Source organism: Gracilinanus agilis, chromosome 1, assembly GCF_016433145.1.
Source record: "Gracilinanus agilis isolate LMUSP501 chromosome 1, AgileGrace, whole genome shotgun sequence".
NCBI lineage: Eukaryota > Metazoa > Chordata > Mammalia > Didelphimorphia > Didelphidae > Gracilinanus > Gracilinanus agilis.
Window position 1 is genome coordinate 497,412,620 of NC_058130.1, and position 23,122 is coordinate 497,435,741.

A 23,122-nucleotide genomic window follows, 5' to 3' on the forward strand; every position below is an offset into this window, starting at 1 on the left:
TTTTATAGTTTAAGTTCAAATAATATTTTCATGTTGTTGGAACTTTCTCCAAGATAAAATAGTTCTATAATATACTTTTCATTGAAGCCATATAACTTGATCATCCACCTATATCAAGAGATTAATGACATTTAGTTACACTTTCAGCTATGTCTTGAAAGCCATGTCAAGTTCTTTTCAGAAGAGATAATTGATAATGGATTTTGTGCTGTGTTGAATATTAGTGGAAATATAGTCTCCATTAAAAATGATAAAACTTTTCCCCAAATATTGTGTTTATGCATAACTGCATTTTAATTAGACGGTAATTATGATATCAAATTCTCTTGTGGCATCACTCTGATTATATCTATTTTACGTATTTGTAATACCTTAATGAGACATGAGTATGGAACTTATTCGAAGCCATTTCAGTAGTCAGTAATAAGTATTTTTCTGTTTCATAATAATTGAATCAGTGAGTTGTACTTTATACCTCACCCAACCCCATTCTCAGATACTCTTTTTGTATTGCTGCTAATATATTGCTGTTTGTGTAAGGTTGTTTTTATTTGGAGGAAGAGAAATAAAATTTGCGGATATATTGTATATAGTACATAACTTTAGAGTGGTTACTGAGTCATATTTTGGTTTGACTTTAGATAACAAATTGTTATGAAAGAATAATTTAATATTTGTATAGTGTTTTATAATTTTCAAAACATTTTCCCATATTGTTCACTAATTTACATTTAATTGATATGGATAATATGATTAAAACTCAAGTAAGTCTGAGATAGCATTTCTCTTTTTTATTGTGTTTTGTCAAAATGAGTACTGAATAGATAATTAGATATTAAAATGAATGTCAACACACTGGTTCTTGCTGTCTTGTATGGTCTACTCATTTTTCTAGTTTGAAATTATTTCAACTTCAGAACACAGTTCTTTTTCCTAAAGTAAAAGAAAACAGTCCATATCTGGAGTTTGGCCTTGCTTGACTGATCAGATTTGGTGAAAACTTAGGAGAAGGAATAAAGTCATCACAGAAGGATAGATATGATATGTTAACTGTCTTTCAATGCAGGGAGTGTAGAGATGTATTTAAGGAGGGAGGAGAGCTTGCCACAGAAGGCACTAGGAAGTGAGGGGTAGGAGAGCGTAGAGGAAAACCCTTACCACTGAGAGAGAACTTCTTTTAAAAAAATTATTTGGGGGTTGTAGGGGGGGATGGCTAGGTGGCTCAATAGATTGAGAACCAGGCCCAGAGATGGGAGGTCCTGCATCCAAATTTGGCCTCAGACACTTCCTAGCTATGTGACCCTGGGAAAATTATTTAACTCCCATTGCCTAACCCATACCACTCTTCTGCCTTGGACCAATACATAGTAATGATTCTAAGGCAGAATGTAAGGGTTTAAAAAATTAATTAGAAAAGACACAAAGGAGAGTAGTTTCATATCTGTATGCTTAAAAGCCTTTAGTTGGCACTCCTTCATTTACTGGTCCTTTACATTGGCTGACCCAGAACAGAGACTGGGAGGGGCCCATTTACAACACCCTATGAGTTTCCACATTATGTCAAAATTACTCCAGAAACTAGGACAATTATAGTGACTTGAGTGTTAACCAGGAGGATGCCAGTTCCAAGTGTTGCTGGAATGTATCTTACTTTGAAACTTTTTATTCCAATGAAATAAACAAATTTTAATTTCTTTAACAACTTCATTGTTAATCTTTTTATGTGAGCCAAAGAATATCAGTTGGAGGTGTATAGGCTTATTAATTAACTTACTGATTTATACTTGTTGATATGTGCTACACAAATCAAGCATATGTTATTGTTCTAATACATCATCCTTGTTTGTTCTTTCATTGTAGTTGCTGATATGTGTTCAAGATGAGTGGGATGGGAGAAAATACCTCTGACCCATCTAGGGCAGAGACAAGAAAGCGAAAGGAATGTCCTGATCAGCTTGGACCCAGGTTCGATTCATTGGGAACTTTTTCAATTCTTAGGTTCCTGCCACCTTTAAAAGTGTGATTCTTACAACCAGAACCAGGTTGAAGTGTAATTGTAATTATAAATGTAATTTAACAAAATGAATAAAAATACAATAGAGTATCAAAAAAAAGTGTGATTCTAGAACTTTAAGTAAAGACTTCAAATATAAGTATATGATTTTTGCTTATTAGCAATTCTTATGGCAAAATATGCATAAATTTTATATTCTGCATTTGTAAAGTTGCAGGGTTTTTTTTTAATCAGAAGAACTAAGCTTATTTTTTCTGAATCTTTCTAGTAACCCCTAAAATTATTTAAACTGGTAGTCCTTGGTTTTTATTTTTATTTTTTTTATTTTTTACTTTTGGAGAAACAGAACACCAACAGGTTTATGGTATGCAATAAAAGAAGTTATAGTGTTTGATGTTGGGATTGAAGTATACACTTATAATTTGGTTTTGAGAGAAATAAAGATGGAAAGTATATATAGTCTATAGTTCAGTTTCTTGGGGTGGAATGAAAAGAAAAAATAAAAGGAATAGTACATATATTACTAATGCTCTAAAATTAGCCCCAAATTATAGGAAGTTAAAAGAAAGATAAAAAAAGATAAGACTTAAAAGATTTAGATAAGTGATTGAGAATAGAGAATGTGATAAACTTCTACTTGTCCAGGCCTTTCCTCTGGCTAGTTTTTGATTCATTCATCTCTTCCTTTTTAGCCCCTGTCTTCATCTCTAATCTGATGCTTTCTCACTTCCTAGATGCCTAAAATTTCCTTTTTGTTTAATCCTGCCTAATACTAAGAAGGCCCAGAAAGAGATGCAAGGTGTTATAGTAGAAAGAAGTCTTAAATTGTCAATTTAGTCCCACCTCTCTCAAGCATACGTTTGGTCTGTTAATTCTGTGGGCCTCAATTTTTTTGTTGCCTGAAAGATTAGATGTTTGGTACCAATAATAATAATATCTCAAGTCTTTACTAGCTTGAACATGATACTATAAAAATTAACTCAATGCAGTAGTAGAGGCTTGATTATTTGATTGTTCTAAATAATCAGATTTTGATGGTCCATATATACATAAATTTTTTATTATAATCTTAAACAATAAATAATTTAAAGTATTTTAATTTGCTTTTCATTTTGGGATTGAGAACTTCATTGTGCTTTAGGAAGGAATTATGTTAATTTAATGAAATAGTTTCCAAGGAAATTTTTTTAGTTTTTCATCTAGTTAAAATAGGCATGAGAAATTTCAACTATATTTTATTTATTTTTATTAAAGATTAGAAACCTAAAAAATCCCCTGTTTAGTTGCATTTTGCATATCATTTGGCTTGGACAATTTAATCATTTAGGTTCAGTTTCACTTGATTATTTTTAGTTAACGTCATTGTCTTCTGGTTTTCAAATATCTTCTTATTCCAGAAGCTTTTCAAAAGATCACCTAGCACTCTAAGGTGTAGTATGTAAAAATTATTCATTTTCTTTTCATTTTTATGACATTGAAGTTTTTTTTCTATCATCTTAGTTTAGTCTTTCCTCCTTTCCTCCCCCAATACATTTGTCTATGAAAGGTTAGATTTTTATTTTATTTCAAATGATGTGTTCATATATGTACGTATGTATACATTCATCTGTACAAAAAAAGTATACATTGTGTTCATTTCCATCTTAGCCCTAAAAGGAACACAGAAAAACGCAACCGTGAGCAGGAAAATAAATACATTGAAGAGCTTGCCGAGCTGATATTTGCAAACTTCAATGACATTGACAATTTTAACTTTAAACCTGACAAATGTGCAATCTTAAAAGAAACTGTGAAGCAAATTCGTCAGATTAAAGAACAAGGTAAGAGCTCTGGTTGATTGTTTTAGAGTGTTATTTCTGTTTGGTCTGCATCTGATGGACACTTCATACTCTGTCCATTTCTTATGCTTACATTATTGAAGTAATGCTCATGGCACAAGATACAGTTTAAGTGTCATCTTCAGTTTTTTAAAAATGCACTTTTATTCAGCTATTCTCATAGGTTAAGATACAAGTGATGTCCATAATTTGCTAAGGAAAAGCCAATTTGATGGAAATCAGAATTGTAGAACATGAAGTAGCTCCTGTTTCAACTAGTCAGCACATTTGATTTAAGTCTCTGAGCCTCCACTTTCAGTGTCACTTAGGTTAGAACTTCATATCCTAGATGACAATAGATTTGAAAGGCCCTAATCTCTAGTCAGAATTCTTTTGTGAGGTTTAGATACAGTACATGACAGCTTTCCTTCCCGCCCACCCCCCTCCCCCTACTTTTTTATGTGTGTCTGTGTGAGTGTGTGAGACCAGTTTTCTATCTCTTTTCCTTTGATATTTTTGCTTATGGAAAAAAAAGAAGTGATACTTTTGACTTTGTAGTGCCAAAAAGACTTTGTTGGGCAGGCATCAACAGTGTCTCAGTCCTTTAGGCTAATACATGCTCATGAAGTATGCATGTGCTATTTTACTTCAGGGCTAAAACGATTATCTTGTAATCTGTTTTTGAAGGCATCCTCAGATTCCATACTCTTTCATCTAAACCCTTTCATATGATATTCAAGGAGTAAATCCTTTAGAAAGATAATTTTTATTCCCTTTTACATGTTAGTTATATTAGGCTGAAACCCTTATTTGACCCATCAACCCTCAAATTTCCATCTCCCTGCCAATATCATCACAGAATTTTCTGTTTATAGGTGTGTGCCTTTCTTCTATATTCTGGTTAAAGCAAATGACCGAGTGATGTTAGAAATTTAAAAGCTAGCATGAGTGACAAAGAATTGGAAATTGAGGGGTTGCCCACCCATCAAGAGGGGAATAGCAAAACAAATAATGAACAATGAAATTAATAGAAACAGGAGAACATTTTATACAGCCACAGAATTAATGCTGGAAGAATAATCTGTGAATTGTTAAGCATAAATGTGAAACATGAAAGACTTAATTTATGTGTACAAAGCTGGTCTCCCTAACTAATACTTTTGTGATGCAGGGAAGGTGGGAAGGGCCTGGAACGATTTTGTAGATGTGAAAAAAGCAAGCTAAACCTCTATTTTTTTCTTTGTATATGAAAATGCTGATTTCATCAAATTTGGAATAAATAAATAAAAGTGATGTGGACTTGAGAGAATATCTAGTTCCCCACACTTTTTGTTTTCTTAGCCAACAAGGAAACTAGGGTTCACAAAATTTAAATGATCTGCCTCAAGCTATTAAAGACAGATAGGGGATGAGCTTGAAGTAGAAATAAGTGTCCTGACCATTTTCTTTGTCATTTAAGTACCCAGTACAACATATTGGGCTTGTTTTTAAATTAATAGCTTTTCATTTTCTGGTTTCCTTCTCAAAAACATAAGTAGTCTTAAACTTAGTGTTTCTTTTGCCTCTTTCTGTGGGCTTCCTCTCCCCTCAGATTTTGGAACACATCTGTCAAACTCTTAAACTCATACTTTCCTGGAATGTCTTTGTAAAAACTTAAATGTTCTACCTCAGTTTCTTTGCATAGACTTTTTTTTTCCCAAACGTTTATTAATATTCATTTTTAGCATGGTTACATGATTCATGCTCCTCCTTTCCCCTTCACCCCCCGCACTCCCCCCACCCATGGCCGTTGCACATTTCCACTATTTTTGTCATGTGTCCTTGATCAAGACCAATTTCCAAATTGTTGATAGTTGCATTGGTGTGGTAGATCTTTGCATAGACTTTTGATATGGCCGGACTTTAGTTCACAAGGCTAATGTGAGATTTAATTGGTTGAAGTTTTTATGCTTTGAAGATGTAAAGGGCTCTGAGACTAGTTTTGGTTATAATAACTATGATTTATCTAAATGAAGAAACCATTAAGTTTTACTTAGATTTCTTAAAAGTCTGGAAGAGATTATTTCCCACATACTACACATAATGAATCTTACATTTTAAAACAGTCATAAGTATTTTCTATTGCCATTTACCTACATGGAAGTTTTGCAGAACACTGTTAATTCCTCTTCAAAACAAAAGACATGTTAAGATCTGTAGTAATGGGATTTTGCCATAACTTCTCTATATTTTTAGTCAAAAAGTTGCATGCTGCAACCACCCAAGAAGCTTTAATAATAAATAACCTGCCATTTCTTATTGTCCTACTGGTACTTCTACTGATTTTAAAAGTAAATTTTGGGGGCAGCTGGGTAGCTCAGTGGATTGAGAGCCAGGCCTAGAGACGGGAGGTCCTAGGTTCAAATCCGGCCTCAGACACTTCCCAGCTGTGTGACCCTGGGCAAGTCACTTGATCCCCATTGCCTACCCTTACCACTCTTCCACCTATGAGTCAATGCACAGAAGTTAAGGGTTTAAAATAAAAAAAAAAAAAAATTAAAAAAAAAAAGTAAATTGTGTTTGAAGAGAGAAATAATACTCTAAAAACAAACTGAAAAAGTTGAATGGTAGAAATTAAATTTATTTTCAAGTCATTTTATATTTTTATCCTTTGTCTTATAGAATGCTTATTGAACTATTAGAAGGGTAGCTGATTTTGAAGACTTCTTGCTCTAACTGAAGCCTTATTCAGCCTTTGACCCAAAGGTTTTATCAGTTGGCAAGTGTGGTGTAGAGAGGGTGCATAACAGCTTTGCAGGCTTTTGCTTCATCTTCTGTCAGTTAATAAGGGGTTTAGAATCTTGGGAAGTTAGTTGGCCCTGGGAAACTCATGGAGAGTATCAGGGTCAATCTGAGTTCCTTCTTTGGATTGAAACCTGGCCTATATTTTGCAGCTTTTCCTTTAAAAATTGTTAATTTAGCTAATTCCTTTGAATCTCCCAAGCCTACCTTATTCCCACCTTCATTTCCCTACCTGAATGTTTGAGAAGTTTTGAGAGTAGATCTGAGTGTTAGTTTCAAATCTTGCTAGTTCAGTCGAATATGGCGTACCCTTGTTACAAACTGATCTATTGAATCATTGTATCCAACTTTCCTACCCCCTTTGCTACAAACCCTCTCAGAGCTGAGTAGGCTGGTCCCTTCCCCCACCTGAAGTTTTCTCTAGGAGGCTGTTAGGGTTACAATATCCTCTGTCCTTTCCATTCAACCCTAGGAATCAATAAACCCTGTCTGTCTTTAATCAAAACCCTTTGGCTACTTCATTAGTTGATTAATAAGAAAGGGAGGAAGAGAGAGGAACAACATTCTCTCTGGAGTTTGAGGGAAGCTGAAGGTATCCATTTTGGAGGAAATGTAACTTCCCTTTCTTTAGTGACCTGTGAAACTGACTAGAAGTCTCTAGTCAATTTCAGGCCTTTCTTGGCTGGCTCTAACCTGGTCCCTTTTACTTGAAGGCCTCAGTCTGTTTCCCTTCAGTGTTTTGTCTCTAACCTGAGTATCCAGTCTGTGGTTCCCTGCTGCTGTTGCCTGCCTTAGATTAACTCATCCTCTCCCTTGCAACTCTTTATACCTCAGTGTTTATATTCCCTAAACTTGGACATTCCCTTATTTCTCCTACCACCTCAACTACCAACCTTCATCATTGTACCTTCCTCATCCACTTTACTGCTTTAGGGATTCACAAACCTCTATCCACAGTGCCTATCCTCTATTCCAACCATATTTCTGCCTTAATTTCCCTACTACCTATAGCCTAATCCCCTTATTACCTCCCTGCAATATTCCCTTATTACATCCTAATGCTCCCTTATTACACAAGTAAAAAGAGGATTTTGATATCTTATAAATAGGAAATTGTCTTTAACAAATACTGGTCAAATTTTCATTATTCTTGAGTACAAGTGACATAATTAGCAAAGTTGCAGCACCTCAAGAGGAATGCCCTCTTTATTTGATCTCCCCATATAAAATTCAAATGTTCATAGCTCTTTGAAGTCATCTCATTTTCCTTGTAGTAACATTGTGAAGTAGATAATAGATACGGTCATTATTATCCTCATTTTTTACATCTGAGGAATCTCAGGAATAACTAACTGTATTAGGAATTTACTAGGAGTCACATAGTAAGAACTGGAACTCAAAACCTCAGATCTTATGACTACCTAGTCTATTACCTTTTCTAGTTTATTCCATTACAAACTGATAGCCTGTAAAGAAAAGCCCCATAAATGAGTCCTTTTCTCATCTCCCTTCCTTTTGGTTCTACTTTTGGGTATCTCTATTTTATATTTTCCTCCTTTATATTCTATCTCCTTTGCAAAATAATTGCAAAGTTAACAAAATCCATAAAGTTTTAACAACTTAGCAGAATTCCTTCTCTTTATCCTTTGTTAGCTATGAATAACTTTTCTCTTTATTTTGGGGTGCTGAAATAAAAACCACATAGCAACTGTGCTACAGAGGGCATGTATGTTTCATCCTCTCTCTGTAGCATAAGACCTGAATTACGCAGCCTTACATTGCTTAAGGTTTGTGTTGGATACTGAAAGAAGCGATCTCAAAGAAGTAACTCTCCAGGCTAAAAGCAAGACAACCAAGCCAATCAGTTTTTTCTACTCTTACCCCTTTTGCTCTAAATTTGGCTAGATTATTCATTTAGTTTTTCAAATTATAGGAGAGATGATAGGGTTAATGAGAAGTGTATTGAAGTATTGGGAAAAGAGGATCAGCATCACTATAAAATAATAACTAATAAGTATCTTCTTGTACCCAGTATTTTGCAAAATCTTAAACAAATGTTTCTTAGACATGAGTCCTCCAATAACCCATTCAATAAAATCATACAATATAAACAGAGTTTGTGGGGGGCTTTTCTGAAGTCACCTTTTGAAGCACAGAATATTCTTCTAACTGAGAAAACTTAGTTTCCAGGAAAGAGAGAGACTTAGAACGTTATGAATGACATGAGCATTTTCCTGAATAGTTCAGGACCTGTGCTATAAGAATTAAAGTTATTAAGGAAACTTGGACCTGAATTCATTTGCTATATTAAATTGTTTTTGTGAGTGGGGGCCAAAATTCTGAAAAACTTAAGTCTGAATCATTGATCATCTTTAACTGAAGTAAAATGTCAAAAATGTTCTTTATTCCTTAGACTCCATTATGGGGGGCATTATATGGGGTAAAAAAACACATAATTTGATTTCAAATAAAAATCTGTTCAGAGAGTATATTTAGCAAATTATTATTAGTTAGAATCTCAGATCCAAAAATCTATGAAATTATAATACCATATATAGTAAGGGGCAGAAGGAAAAGTTAATTACTTATAATGAAATATAAAACCGCAGTTGGGAGGAATTAAAGTTCTTTTAGGAAATGATAAAAGAAGGTTAAGGATTTCTATCATCCCTATATCTCTGATTCATATTAAGTAATGCTTTTTTTGTTTCACAGAAGTTGATTTATATTATTATTATTATTATTATTATTATTATTATTATTATTATTATTATTACTCTTTATTGCTTCATTTACCACCACATTTGTATAATTTTTTTGAACAGCAAGAAGCAATGCATTATGGGCAACTAAGTGGCTCAGTAATAGAGAGGCCAGGACTGGTGATGGGAGATCTTGGGTTCAAAGTTGGCCTCTCTGACTTCCTACTTGTGTGACCCTGGGCCAGTCATTTATACCCAGTTGCCTAGCCCTTATAAGTCTTCTGCCTTGGAAATGATACTTAGTATTGGTTCTAAGAAAGAAAGGTGTTTTTTTGTTTTTGTTTTTTAAGTTTGCATTAACTTAGAGAGACTTGGTTAATCACTTGAAATGCCATGTGTCTCAAGCCAGGTTCAAACCAGCACCTTCTGTCTCTAGGATTAACTCTATCCTCTCAGCCACCTAGTTACCATGCTAATTATTATTTTTTTTTAAACCCTTGTACTTCGGTGTATTGTCTCATAGGTGGAAGATTGGTAAGGGTGGGCAATGGGGGTTAAGTGACTTGCCCAGGGTCACACAGCTGGGAAGTGGCTGAGATGCTAATTATTTTTAAGAATGTTTTGTAAAGCATTTTTACTTGACTCATTTTTTTTTTTTTTAAATTTTAAACCCTTAACTTCTGTGCATTTACTTATAGGTGGAAGATTGGTAAGGGTAGGCAATGGGGGTCAAGTGACTTGCCCAGGGTCACACAGCTGGGAAGTGTCTGAGGCCAGATTTGAACCCAGGACCTCCTGTCTCTAGGCCTGTCTCTCAATCCACTGAGCTACCCAGCTGCCCCCTCATTTTTGTTGTTTTTTAAGGAATCTAGAACTCTTAGAAATATAATTATAGGAAGGATTTTTTTTTTCCCTCAACAGGTTGTTTTAATAGGAAATCTCATCATAGTTTAGTTTCCTTTAGGCAATATTAGTTTCAGTTCTCTTCTACCCATTGCCACACTGTGCCACCCTCAATTTCAACGTAGAGTTATTCCATGAAATAGCAAAATATCAATCTGATTGTCAATGGAAAATAGTTTTAGTTTCCCTTATCTTGAAATTAATGCTTATATATTATTATTGTTGAATTTATGAATACTGTTTTTAAACATATAGTTTTTTGCAATTAAAACTGAAATGATGGAATTTTAATTTTTTTCTATGATATTATTATTGAAAACTAACTTTTGGGGGGTTATGTGGGAAAGTATCCATAAATGATAAAAGCAGAAGTCATCAGTTCTCCCATAAACTTTATTACACCCCAATCCCAAATTTAGAAAGTTTTCCCATTTTTAAAGATGTCACCATAAATAAAATTATGTAGAAGGACCTAAGCCCTAAAATATTGAATGAAGAGTTATTGTAAGTAATATTGCTGTCTTAGATAAACCAGTTGAGAAAATGTTGTACTCTAGAAGTATAAAGTCTTTTTTTGTTGTTTTAAACTCTCACCTTCCATCTTAGAATCAATACTGTGTATTCATTTCAAGGCAGAAGAGTGGTGAGGGCTAGGCAGTGGGGGTTAAGTGATGTGCCCAGGGTCACACAGCTAGGAAATGTCTGGGTTCAGATTTGAACCCTAGACCTCTCATTTCTAGGCCTGGCTCTGAATCCACTGAGCTACCCAGCTGTCCCCTGGAAGCATAAATTCTTGATGTTTATATGCAACAACATTTTTATTAAGTTAATGATCATTGTTAATATAGTAGATACTTCATTGTTAGAATCATGAGGTTATATACTGACAACTAGTCATCCAGTGCAAGCATCATCATACTTATTTAAAAACTGATGCTCTCAGTTGTTATGTGCCTCGGCCAATATCACATAAATTTAACAAGTGTTTATTATGTTTCTCTATGTACCACGTGGTGAGAGTTAACACAGACAAAATTACAATAGTTTCAGCTCCAGAGGGAATTCAGATGGAGATGAATCACCCTGTGCCAAGGCAAAGGTGGAAGACAGACTATTGTGTATCTAAGCACCAAGTTATCCATTTTTTCTTATAATGCAGCATATGTGAAAAAGGAATAATGTACAGGTAGCCTGGACTAGTAACTTTTAGGCTGATTTTAAAGGGCTCCATTTAGAATATGTAATTTGAATTATTAGAATATGTAATTTGAATTATATCATAGAGGCAATAGAGAGGCATTATAAATTTTTGAGCTGGGGCATGTAATCATTAGACCTGTATTCTAGTGTTATCAATTTGCCATTTTTGTGGAGAAACCTGTAAAAGCTAAGGCCCACCTTTATATACTACTTATTATTAATAAGAGAGGGAGGAAGATATACTTATAAAATTCTTGACAGTCACAATCCAACTTACTTTTCCAGTATTGTTCAACATTACTCTCTCTCTGGAGCTCTGTGATCCAACCTGATGACCCTTTTCTCTGTTCCCCACATGTTATACTCCCATCTCCCATCTTTTTGCCCTTATACTAGACACCCACTCCTGACCTCAGATGTCACCAAACTCTTCTCCCACTCCCTGTCTTCCCCTCCATCCCCTGCCTTAAATGTATTTCCTGTGCCTCACTTACTTTTAAGATCCAGGTTATACATCATCTTTTCTCCTCCAATTGCTAGTGCCTATGTAACCTACCAAAGTACTGTATAAATATGTATGCTTATTTTTTAATTTCATTTATGCTTTATATATATTTTATACACTTGTCTCTATGAGAATGTAAACTCTTTGGGTATAAAAATTGCTTTGTTCTTTATATTTTTGCTTTGTACCAGTATCATCAGTGTGTATTCTTGAAGAGTTGCTGTGTATACTTTTGTCATCCTATCATGATCACTTCCTCCTGTCTTCCTTTTCCTTCTCTGGAAAATAAGTGGACTGAACCATATGTGATGTTAAATACTTTTGAAATATTAGCTTATATTTTTTTAGCAATGAAAGTGAATGCCATATTTTCAAATGTATCTAGAAAGAAATTCAGTGTAATGTTTCCTTTTATTTTTTAAAACAAATTTTATTGAAATCTTTTATTTTTTATTTCAATATCATTGCTCTGAACTGCAATTCCTGCCTAATACCAACTTCTACCTCTCTTCACTCCTTTAGATCTATACAGGGTGTTGGTTGACTTAGATGGAAGCTGTTGCCCTGTGATTTTTTTTTCCCCCTCTTGTATTTTCTGATCACAACTTAGTTTGGTGCATTTTTTAGAACTTTGTGGAGTAGCATGGAAGACTCTGATCGTCTTTTTTGATTCAGTTTTCATCTCATGCTTGTTTTTCCTCTACCTACCTTCTTTCACAAGTGCTAGAACAGAGTAAAAGGTTAAAAGGCAAATAAGAGAAGAAAAGACATAGTTCATTTTTATTTATGTCTATACCAGGATGACCTTTCAAAAATATAGTTTATCTGAGTATTTAAATCTAACAACTATGAATGATGTCATCCAGCCCCCTTATGAAGTTTTTCCCCCAATGACATAAGAAACTTTCTCTCTAATGCTTCAAAAGAGGTGTTTTTTTTTTAAATATTTTTTGACTTTTCATCCCTGAAATTAAAACATTCTAGTTTTTCATTCTAATTCAGCTATAAAGGGACATCATCTTTGAAGGGGGTGTGGGATGGATAGACCCCACTTTCTTTTTAGTCTCAATAATAAATGAGTATCTGATCCATCTGTTCCTGAGCAGTTGACATGAATACCACCTTCTCTGATATTTTCTGTCCCTTTCTTGTATACAATGATATATACAAGAATTAGAAGAATCTTGCCTCTCAATAAACTTGATTGACCAAAAAAAAAAATCTTTCAAGTTCTATCTTCTCTACAGTTCACACAGGGGATACAGTGTGAGGATCTGGTATAAATGAGTCTGTGATGCATATAAGAACCTGAAGCTCATTTTACTGTTGAAAACCTGGACTGGCATGTTTGTTTGTCTTTAGACATGACTAAAATCACACAGACTTTTGAAATATCAACAGGGTATTAGGAGAAAGATGGTAGCAAAGAAGGTTAGGCAAGCAATTAGGGACTACAGTCAATGAATAGAATTGGGGGCTGCTCACTGAATAGAATTCTGAGCCTAGAGTTAAAAAAAAAAAAAATCTGTGTTCAAAAGTGGTCTCAGACATTTGCTAGCTGTATGACCCTGGGCAAGTCTTTTAATCTCTGTTTGCCTTAACTGGAAAAGGGAATGGCATGCCACACTTAGATCTTTGCCAAGAAAACTTCACAGCCAGTATGGGCCACCAAGTAATGACAAAGTCATTCACAACTGCAACAAAAAACGATGGATGTTAGCAGTTAGGATATGAGAAATAAAGACATTTCAAAAATAGAAAGGTAGAAATGTTCATAGTAAAAACTTACGTATGGCATTTTAAGTTTTGCAAAGTACTTTTCATATATCATTTCATTTGACTGTCATAACTTTGCAAAAGAGACAGCAGAGCTCTAGTTGAATGAATTCTGGACTAAAAGTAAACAAAGACATTTCTGGAAGGTTTAGCCCTATGGCCTATATTTCTTCCTGAGAACTCCCCAGGAATGCTTTGTCAGTCCAACCACCACTGATCTTGGCATATTACCCCGAATCTTTCCCAGGATCCTTCTCTCAGTCCCACATCTAGGCCTCTGACTTCTTTCTTTCATTGTCTCTAGGGTCCCCTTTTCCAGAGGTCATTCCTGGATCAGATCCACTTCAAAAGGAAAGATCTTGCCTCCTATAAGATAATGTTCTGAATATTCACAGGACACAATGTTGCAACTTACCTTAAACAATCTAATCAACTCCCTCCCTCAGTGGACTTCTTTTGCTAGCCTCTTAAATTATGCTTGGACTCATTCTTCAGTGTTTTGCATACTGAAACTCCCAGATCATTCTCCCAGATCAGTGATTCTGAACTCTCTGGCTATTATAGATACCTGTTTAATCATCTTTCACTCTTCTTTCCCTCATTTCCATTATCCTGTAACCTGTCCCAACCACCCCTTGCACAGTGCTCCTGGAATGCTTATTTAGTAGGTAATTAACTTACTTTCATCTTGTCTTTTCCTCACTTGGCTTACTCCCATCATTGCATCCCAACTGCTTGTGGTAAGAATTTTGGAATTGTCCTTGCTTCCCATTGCTACTTCCAGACTCTCCCTCTACTACCAATGTCAGTAACTTCCCCTTCTTTGAGTGTTCATTCAATCCACATTCATCATTCTTCTTAGATTGTCATAGGTGTTATTTGCCAATTCCTGAAACATTCCTTTTCCCCTCAGTTAGTTCAGAGGCAGCCTCGTTGTCTTTCTGTCTCCCCTCATGCCTGTCTTCAACCAAATGGAGGTCAGTGTACATATCGCTGTTTCTAAAAACCCAAAGACTGTTCTTTAATAATTTCATGTTATTTTACTTTAATAATTTCATGTTACTTCATTCCATATCAGCTACACACAGTCATATCCTTGACCTAGCCTTCACCTACAAGTGTTTACTCTTGATCTCTGAAATCTGCTTTTCTGATCATAATTTTTTACCCTGTCTTTATAACCCCCAAACCTGTTCAAACACACCATGACCTCTGATCTCTCTACCATTTTGTTGAGCCTGTTCAATTCTCTATTATCATCCTTGCCCTCTTATCCTATTGCTGTTTTATGCCTGGCCAACCCCCAACCTCAGATCCTACCATCTATGTGTTTACCTTCCATTTTCCTGATGCTGGACAGAGCTAGAGAAAACCATGACATTGTGTTGATTGATTACTTTCTCTACTCAACTATGGTCTTCCAAACTGTTTCATCCTTCTACAAGCCTGCAAAACCTTTCCCCACCCTCTCAGCTGAGAATGATACCTCATTTTACTTTAAAGAAGTGAAGCCATTTGGTGACAACTCCCTGGGCTTGACATCCTCTCACATCATTCAGATTCCTTAAGGTAGCTGGGAGGCACAGTTGAAAGAAAACTGTACTGACACTGAAGACCTGTGTTCAACTTTGGCCTCAGACACAAGCTAGTTATGTGACCCTAGGCAAGTCACTTTACCTCTATGAAATGGGAATAATAACAGTACCCACCTCATAAATTTGTTGTGAGGATCAATTGAGATACTATCTATAAAGAACTTAATATAGTGCTTGGCATGTAATAGATGCTAAATAAATATTTACTTTTAGTAGATGCAGTAGATAATTAATGTTTAAGAAAACATTATATTTAAACATTGTATTTAAAAATTATTTAAAATATATATTAAAACCATTCAAGTAAAGATATTAAATACATTTTTACTGAATCGAATGGATTTTTCTCTTTGGTTGATTTTAGAACTAAAGATAACAGGAAAAATGAAATCTAGAATAAAAAAGATGTGATGTTTTTAAGAAATCACATTTGTAAATCAGCACTTTGAGAGAAAAAGAACAAATTTTGTAATCTTAGTTTTGTCATGCTAAGAAAGTTTGACTTAAAGAAAATCAGTTATCAAACTTGAACCTCACTCTTATCTCAACTTGTTAAGAGAAGGAAGAATGTATATATACACAAAATTGAAGACAGAAATTATAGTAAAATAGGAGGGGAAAGAGGAGAAGGAAGGAGTGAGAGTAAAGGCAAAATTAGGAGTATTCAAAAATTTAACTTTTGAGATGACAAAGAATGGGAGTTCTGAATGTTTCCTTACAAATTAGGGAATAGATGAATAAATTATGACATAAATAAATGAATGATTTTATGCTAAATTCTTATCAGTATGGTAAGATATGATATGACCAACCAGGCTTCTAGAGGTCTAATGATGAAATCTGCTACCTACCCCCTGATAAATAGATAAAAGAACTCACAATAGAAGGAAATTTTTTTTCTTTATGTAGTCATTGTGGAAGTTGTGTTGGTTAACTATACTTTTTTTTAAAACCCTTAACTTCTTTTTTTAAAGTCTTTTTTTTTATTAGACATTTATTAATATTTGTTTTTAACCTATTTACATACTTTATGCCCCTACTTTCCCCCTTCACCCTCCCACCCATGGCCAACGCACATTTCCACTGGTTGTAACATGTGTCCTTGTTCAGGGTCTATTTCCCATTTAAACCCTTAACTTCTGTATATTGGCTGATAGGTGAAAGAGTGGTAAGGGTGGGCAATGGGGGTCAAATGACTTGTCCAGGGTTACACAACTGGGAATTGTCTGAGGCCAGATTTGAACCTAGGACCTCCCATCTCTAGGCCTGACTCTCACTCCACTGAGCTACCCAGTTGCCCCAACTATACATTTTTTAATGGGTTTTCTTTTTCTTGTGTTCTCAGTAGAGAGGTTGTAGGAGGCTTTTGGCTGATTAAAACAAAAAAAATTTAAAATTTTCATCAGTTATCTAGCATATTCTCAGGTTCTGTCTTTTGGTCAAAGTTTTAGAGATTCTTTTAGAGGGGTCACTCAGTAGCACAATAGAGTGCCAAGCTTGTAATTCTGAGGAGCTGCTTCAAATGTGACCTCAGGCACTTATTAGCTGAGTGTCTCAGGGTAAGTCACTTAACTACAGTTGCCTAGCCCTTTCTACTTTTCTGCCTTAGAGCCAGAAAGTCAGGGTGTTGAGGTCAGAGGGCATTACACCCAAGTTGCATTTTTTAAAAAAGTGGGGAGTACTTATTTGGCATTGTGTATTTCTTTTCCTATTGCACTTCTTAGAAACATTTTCTTCCCTCTTTTAACACGACAACTTTATCATATCAAAATCTATGCCTTTTGTCAGATACTATCCTCTATATATTCTCTACTCTAGTACTTAGTTTGAAGTTCTGTTTCTCCATTTCACACAATTTGCCGAGTTTTTAAAAATAGTATATACTTTTTATAGATTTTTTTAAAAAAATGTTCCAGCTTGCTTATTCTTTGTTCTGTTCTCTCCTGTGTGTTTTAGGATCTTCTCCCCTGCCACCCCCTCCCACCTCCCTTATTGGTCTGTCTATCCCTCCCCATGATATCATAGGTCCTCTGGAGATTCAGTTGCTTAAGCTTTCCTGAGTTGTTTTTCATTATAATATTATTACCTTCTTATTCTGTCCTAGTTCATACTGCCCAATATTCTTTTAGACTATGAATTGGTAAACTTTGGCCTGAGAACTGAAACTAACTTCTGCCTGTTATGTATGGCCCATTACCTAAGAATGGTTTTTATGTTTTAAATAGTGGGGGAAAAACAAAAGGACTAGTATTTTGTCACATGTGAAAGTTATTTGAATTTCACATTTCATTGTGTGCATAGTGGTTTTTGTCATTATTTGGTTGTATTTTTTAACACAGCCACTCTCGTTTTAAGCATGTATTGTGTATGACTGTTTTCACACTACAATGGCTAAGTTGCTTAGTTATGACAGTGACTGAGACAAAATATAACCAATTTTCTGGTTTCGCATTGCTGCTTCTCAGGGTACGTTCACCATGAAAGTTTAGTGCCATATATATTACCATATTGTAACATTTTTAAAAAACGACTGGTGTTTCCCCACCACGTCAAAAAAGTGAACTTTGAATGTTACACTTTTAAGGCACAGTAAAATGTGAATATTTTAAAATCTTATTAGATGACAAAGCATTGTATTTATTATGCAATGATTCTAGGTGTGCTAAAAAAATACAGTATTTTTATACTGCCAGACTTCATCAGTCATAAAAATATTTCTACGTCATAGAAAAGAAAATTGTCAGAAAAATTAAAACAGAATGTCTCATCACACCAGAATTTCTTGACAAAATAATGAAAATGAGGCCACAATGAAACTAAGTTTTGGAGTTAGCCAAGCAAGGAAAGCTACTTACAAAGAATATAGCAATTAAGTCATGTTTGATTGTAGCAGATCAAGAAACATGTATAGAAAAATTAAACTTATTTAAAACTATTTGCTTATGTCAATTAAAATCCTATGCTTGTGGATTGATGTTACTTTTTGGTAGTATCTATTTTTGTAAAAAGACATTTTCAAAGATGAAATATATAAAATCTTGTTAAAGATGAGTATTAATGGATTAGCAGTTGAAAATTATTTCAATGATTGTGAACACTAATTTTGACACCCATTTAAGCAAAATTTTATCTTCCAAAAAGAATTCCATATTTCTTATTAATAGATAGGCATTATCAAAAATATCTTCTTTGAATACTTTGAATTTCATCAAAATTTATGGAAATTTGTTTTCTTGCTTAAGTACCTATTTGATATACTTTATTTTGCTTCTTGGCCTTCAAAGCTTTAAATATTTTCTTTCAGGCCCTTTAATATATAAACTTACTGATTCTTCTTAAATTGTCCTTTTTTTTTTTTTTTTTTTTTTTTTTTTTTCTTTGAACATTCCATTCATATATCTCAGTACAGCAAATCCTTTACTATCTTTAAACAGGTATTTGGCACACCCTTCCTCTCTTCTCTCCCCCCATCCCCTTTGGATTCTGTTTATTTTCTTCTCAACCTTATCTCCCCCTCCCCACCCCTTTCTTTACCCTTCCCTGAAGTATAAGGAAATTATTTTGCTTACAATTTTACTCTCCCTAATTATTTGCCTTTAGAGTTTGATATATTTCTACACTAAATTCTGTGCCTGGCTTCAACTTTCCTTTGATTATTTCAGAGCCGGGTCCTCTGGTACCTGTTTAAATATCTTGTTCCTTTTCTTCATGTATCCCAGTTATGGGAAATAGAGAAGTGACACCACTTCCTTTCTTCTTTTTACATTAATGTATTCCTTTTTCTTTTTCTCTCTTTTATCTTTTCCCTTTTCAGACCCTCCAAACAGAACCAATCCATTCCCAGGATCTAAAGTTTTATTTTTCTTATTTTATGTACTTAGTATCCTTTGAACACATTAAGGCTCCAGTATGTGTTTAATTCCTCCTATTATAATACCAGTACTACATCAATATAAAGCCCCATTTCATTAAATGTTCATTTCCCCTGGTAAGATTATATTTAGTTTTTTTTTTTTGTTTTGTTTTGTTTTGTTTTGTTTTTTTATTATTATTATTTTTTATTTTAAACCCTTAACTTCTGTGTATTGACTTATAGGTGGAAGAGTGGTAAGGGTAGGCAATGGGGGTTAAGTGACTTGCCCAGGGTCACACAGCTGGGAAGTGTCTGAGGCCGGATTTGAATCTAGGACCTCCCATCTCTAGATTTGGCTCTCAATCCACTGAGCTACCCAGCTGCCCCCTATATTTAGTTTTTAAGAGTTATTTTAGATTTTAACTATATCTTTTGCCTTTTGGGATACAGCATTTCAAAACTTTAGTATGTCTCCCCATTTCCCTGTTAAAATTTTTTTCCTCTTGTTGAAACAAGGATAGTATTTCTCTATCCCTCTCCCCCAAATTCACCAAATTACTTGTCTCCCTGGTACTTTGAAAGGAGTTTTAGTGCTTTGTAGTTTGGACAACCTTTTGTCTTTTTGCCTTTCTGGGTCATTTCATTCAACAGGGTCATTTGTCCCTATTCAATTAATTTGGGAAACTACCTTGGTTTTGGTTTCTAGAGCTGTTATTAGATTGTAATTCCTAAATCAGCCCACAGTTAGAGTTCTGGATAAGTGACAATCAGTATAAATGACAGTGCCAAAGAATCCAGTGCTACGATTTAAAGCCAATTGGTTTTTTTTATAAAAGTGATTATGGAAACACAATACTGAAGTGGGATTCAATGTCCCATATTGTTCTGTTTCCGTTTGTTTGTGCAGATATGCCTTGATAAATTTTGGTAATTTACAAAAAATCAACCACATTGTCCTTGCAGTAATAGAATGGGGAAGGGTAATTATAATTCAACAGGAGGGAAAATTTTGTTTTATGCAGCTATAATCTTCATTCTAACACCTATTAACTAAGAGTGACATAATTTCACTGTGCTGTTAATTCAGGACTTGATTTTAAATGTTGGTAATTTATTTGGCATAGAAAATTGCTAAAATGTGTGTGTGTGTGTGTGTGTGTGTATTTTTGTGTGTATGTATAGACACATAAATATATTATTTAAATTTAACAGCATATATATGTCTCAGTGTTTCAAAACAGGTTTAGATAGCACAATTTTTCTCCTATGCCCATAGCACTTTTTTTTTTTTTTTTTTTTTTTTTTTTTTTTTTTTTACCTTTATCTTCCATCTTAGAATCAATGAGTTTTGATTCCAAGGCAATAGAGTGGTTAGGGCCACTCAATGGAAGTTAAATGATTTTCCCCATGGTCACACAAGAAGGATATATCTAAGGTCAAATTTGAACCCACAGCATTCAGACTCTAGGCTTGTCTCTAAATCTACTGAGCTCCCACCCATAACCCACCCTGAGATAGTAGGTAAAGTGGTTGATAAATCAAACTTTGAGCCAAGAAAGTTCAAGTTCAGGTCTTGGCTAAGACAAAGTTTGTCCCAGTCACCTAATCTTGATGCTACTTTAAGAAGTTGTAAATTGCATATTATTTGTAGACTTTCTTCACCTGTCTCTCTCACTAAAGAAATTACAGCTCCAGACAGGAAACAAAAAACTAAAACAAACAAAATAGGTTTTTTCTCATTTGATTAAAAGAGTTCCTAATTTTTATTTGGACTGTCTTGTATTTTAGAGTACTGATAGTTTCTGATTTGGAGACATAATTCTAAATTTTTGCTTGCAATTAATTTTTTCTGATCTTTCATCTTTATTGAGCAATTTATTTTATTTTCGTTTAGTTCATATGAGCTATCTTTCTAAAATTCAGACTCTTAATATTTGAGTTTGTCTATGATTATAAATGTATTAACCTGTATTATCTCTAAGTCTAATACCATCCACATAAGGTATGCCCATCGATGCAAGAGATTATGGGAAGTCTTTGCTGATTCAGCATAGTGCCTTGTCATTATGATAAGCTTGAAAAAGATTGAGGTCACATACCAACCTGCATTTTAGAACTACTGTGCAGGGAACCAAATGTTTTCTTTGGATATAAAGAGCCAGTGATTGTTGTTACTCTTGTGTGATCTGGGAAGCACATTGTCTAATGATGTACCGATATAACATAAATGCAGAAAAGCAAATCAGTTCCTTTGGGTAGCAAGCAAGTGATGTATTGCATGAATACATCACTAGCCTGGGATAGAGTTTTACATCGGTAGAATGATTGCTTTTTCTAACATTTTTCGGAACTGAGAGAGTGGGGTTTATTAGCCTTTTTTTAAGAAACAGTTTTATTCTAGTTGGAAGATGCAGAATATAGACAAAATAATGCATACTAGTTGAATAGAAGGTGTCTCAGTAATTGGGCAGGGAAACCAAGTAATGCTTCATAAAAAATGTGGTACATCTACCTCATTGGGTTTCTGTGAGTTTCACTATTATACTAATTGTATTTGATTAAAAGAAATCAAGGATTCCAAAAGTCAAAGATAGGAAGTGGTTAATTCTGGCTAGAGCAGAATCAGTAAGGTGACAAAGCAAGTCTGTGATCACAACAGCTAATAGGCCAGCCTGGAGTGACACACAGAAGCCATGGAGAGGAGCAACTGCCAATATAAAAAGGGATCATCTGGTGAAAATCTTTAAATGTCAAACAGTGATATTTATAGTTGATTTGGGGGGGGGAATAGGGAACCCCTGAAACAACTCAAAGGAGCATTGTTGAAGTATTTAGTAAGATAGGGGTGACATGTTCAGATTTGGACTTTCAAAAATTTAGTTGGCCCAGTGTGGGCTGGATTAGAGAAGGAAGAGATTTTTTTTTTTCATTTTAAATTTTATTTTTTAGAAAAAATTTCCATGTTCTTACTTTCCCCTTCACACACACCCCCTCCCCCATAGTTGACATGCAATTGGTGTGGTCATTTCGAGTCTACTTCCCCAACCATGTCTGCATCAATCCATGTGTTCAAGCAGTTGTTTTTCTTCTGTGTTTCTGCTCCCACAGTTCTTCCCCTGACTGTGTATAGTGTTCTTTCTCATAAGACGCTCAGAATTTTCCTGGATGATTGCATTGCTGCTAGTAAAGAAGTCTGTTACATTCTATTTTACCACAGTGTATCAGTCTCTGTGTACAATGTTTTTCTGGCTCTGCTCCTTTTACTCTACATCAATTCCTGGAGGTCTTTTCAGTTCACATGGAATTCCTCCAGTTTATTATTCCTTTGAGCACAATAGTATTCCATCACCAGCATATACCACAATTTGTTCAGCCATTCCCCAATTGAAAGGCATACCCTTGTTTTCCAGTTTTTTGCCACCACAAAGAGTGCTGCTATAAATATTTTCGTACAAGTCTGTTTGTCTATGATCTCTTTGGAGTACAAACCCAGAAATGGTATGGCTGGATCAAAGGGCAGGCAGTCTTTTATCGCTCTTTGGGCATAGTTCCAAATTGCCATCCAGAATGGTTGGATCAGTTCACAACTCCACCAGCAATGCATTAATGTCCTAATTTTGCCACATCCCCTCCAAAATTTATTACTCTCCCCTGCTGTCATTTTAGCTAATCTTCTAGGTATGGGGTGATACCTCAGAGTTGTTTTGGTTTGCATTTCTTTAATTATTAGAGATTTAGAGCACTTTCTCATGTGCTTATTGATAGTTTTGATTTCTTTATCTGAAAATTGCCTATTCCTGTCCTTTGCCCATTTATCAATTGGGGAAATGGCTTGATTTTTTTTTTTAATATATAATTGATTTAGCTCCTTCTATGTTTGAGTAATTAGACCTCTGTCAGAGTTTTTTGTTATAAAGATTTTTTTCCAGTTTGTTGTTTCCCTTCTGATTTTGGTTGCATTGTTTTTGTTTGTAGA

General features: G+C 34.7%; 1 protein-coding gene across 1 annotated transcript in view; it reads left to right on the forward strand.

Moving 5' to 3' along the window:
• The window catches only part of NCOA2 (nuclear receptor coactivator 2), a 305,348-nt gene that overhangs the window by 189,873 nt on the left and 92,353 nt on the right, over positions 1-23,122 (forward strand). The window contains exons 4-5 of the mRNA XM_044665931.1: positions 1,861-1,965; positions 3,662-3,834. Of these exons, the coding sequence (XP_044521866.1) occupies positions 1,880-1,965; positions 3,662-3,834 (259 nt within the window). The 5' untranslated portion in view covers positions 1,861-1,879. The remainder of the gene's footprint in view (positions 1-1,860; positions 1,966-3,661; positions 3,835-23,122) is intronic.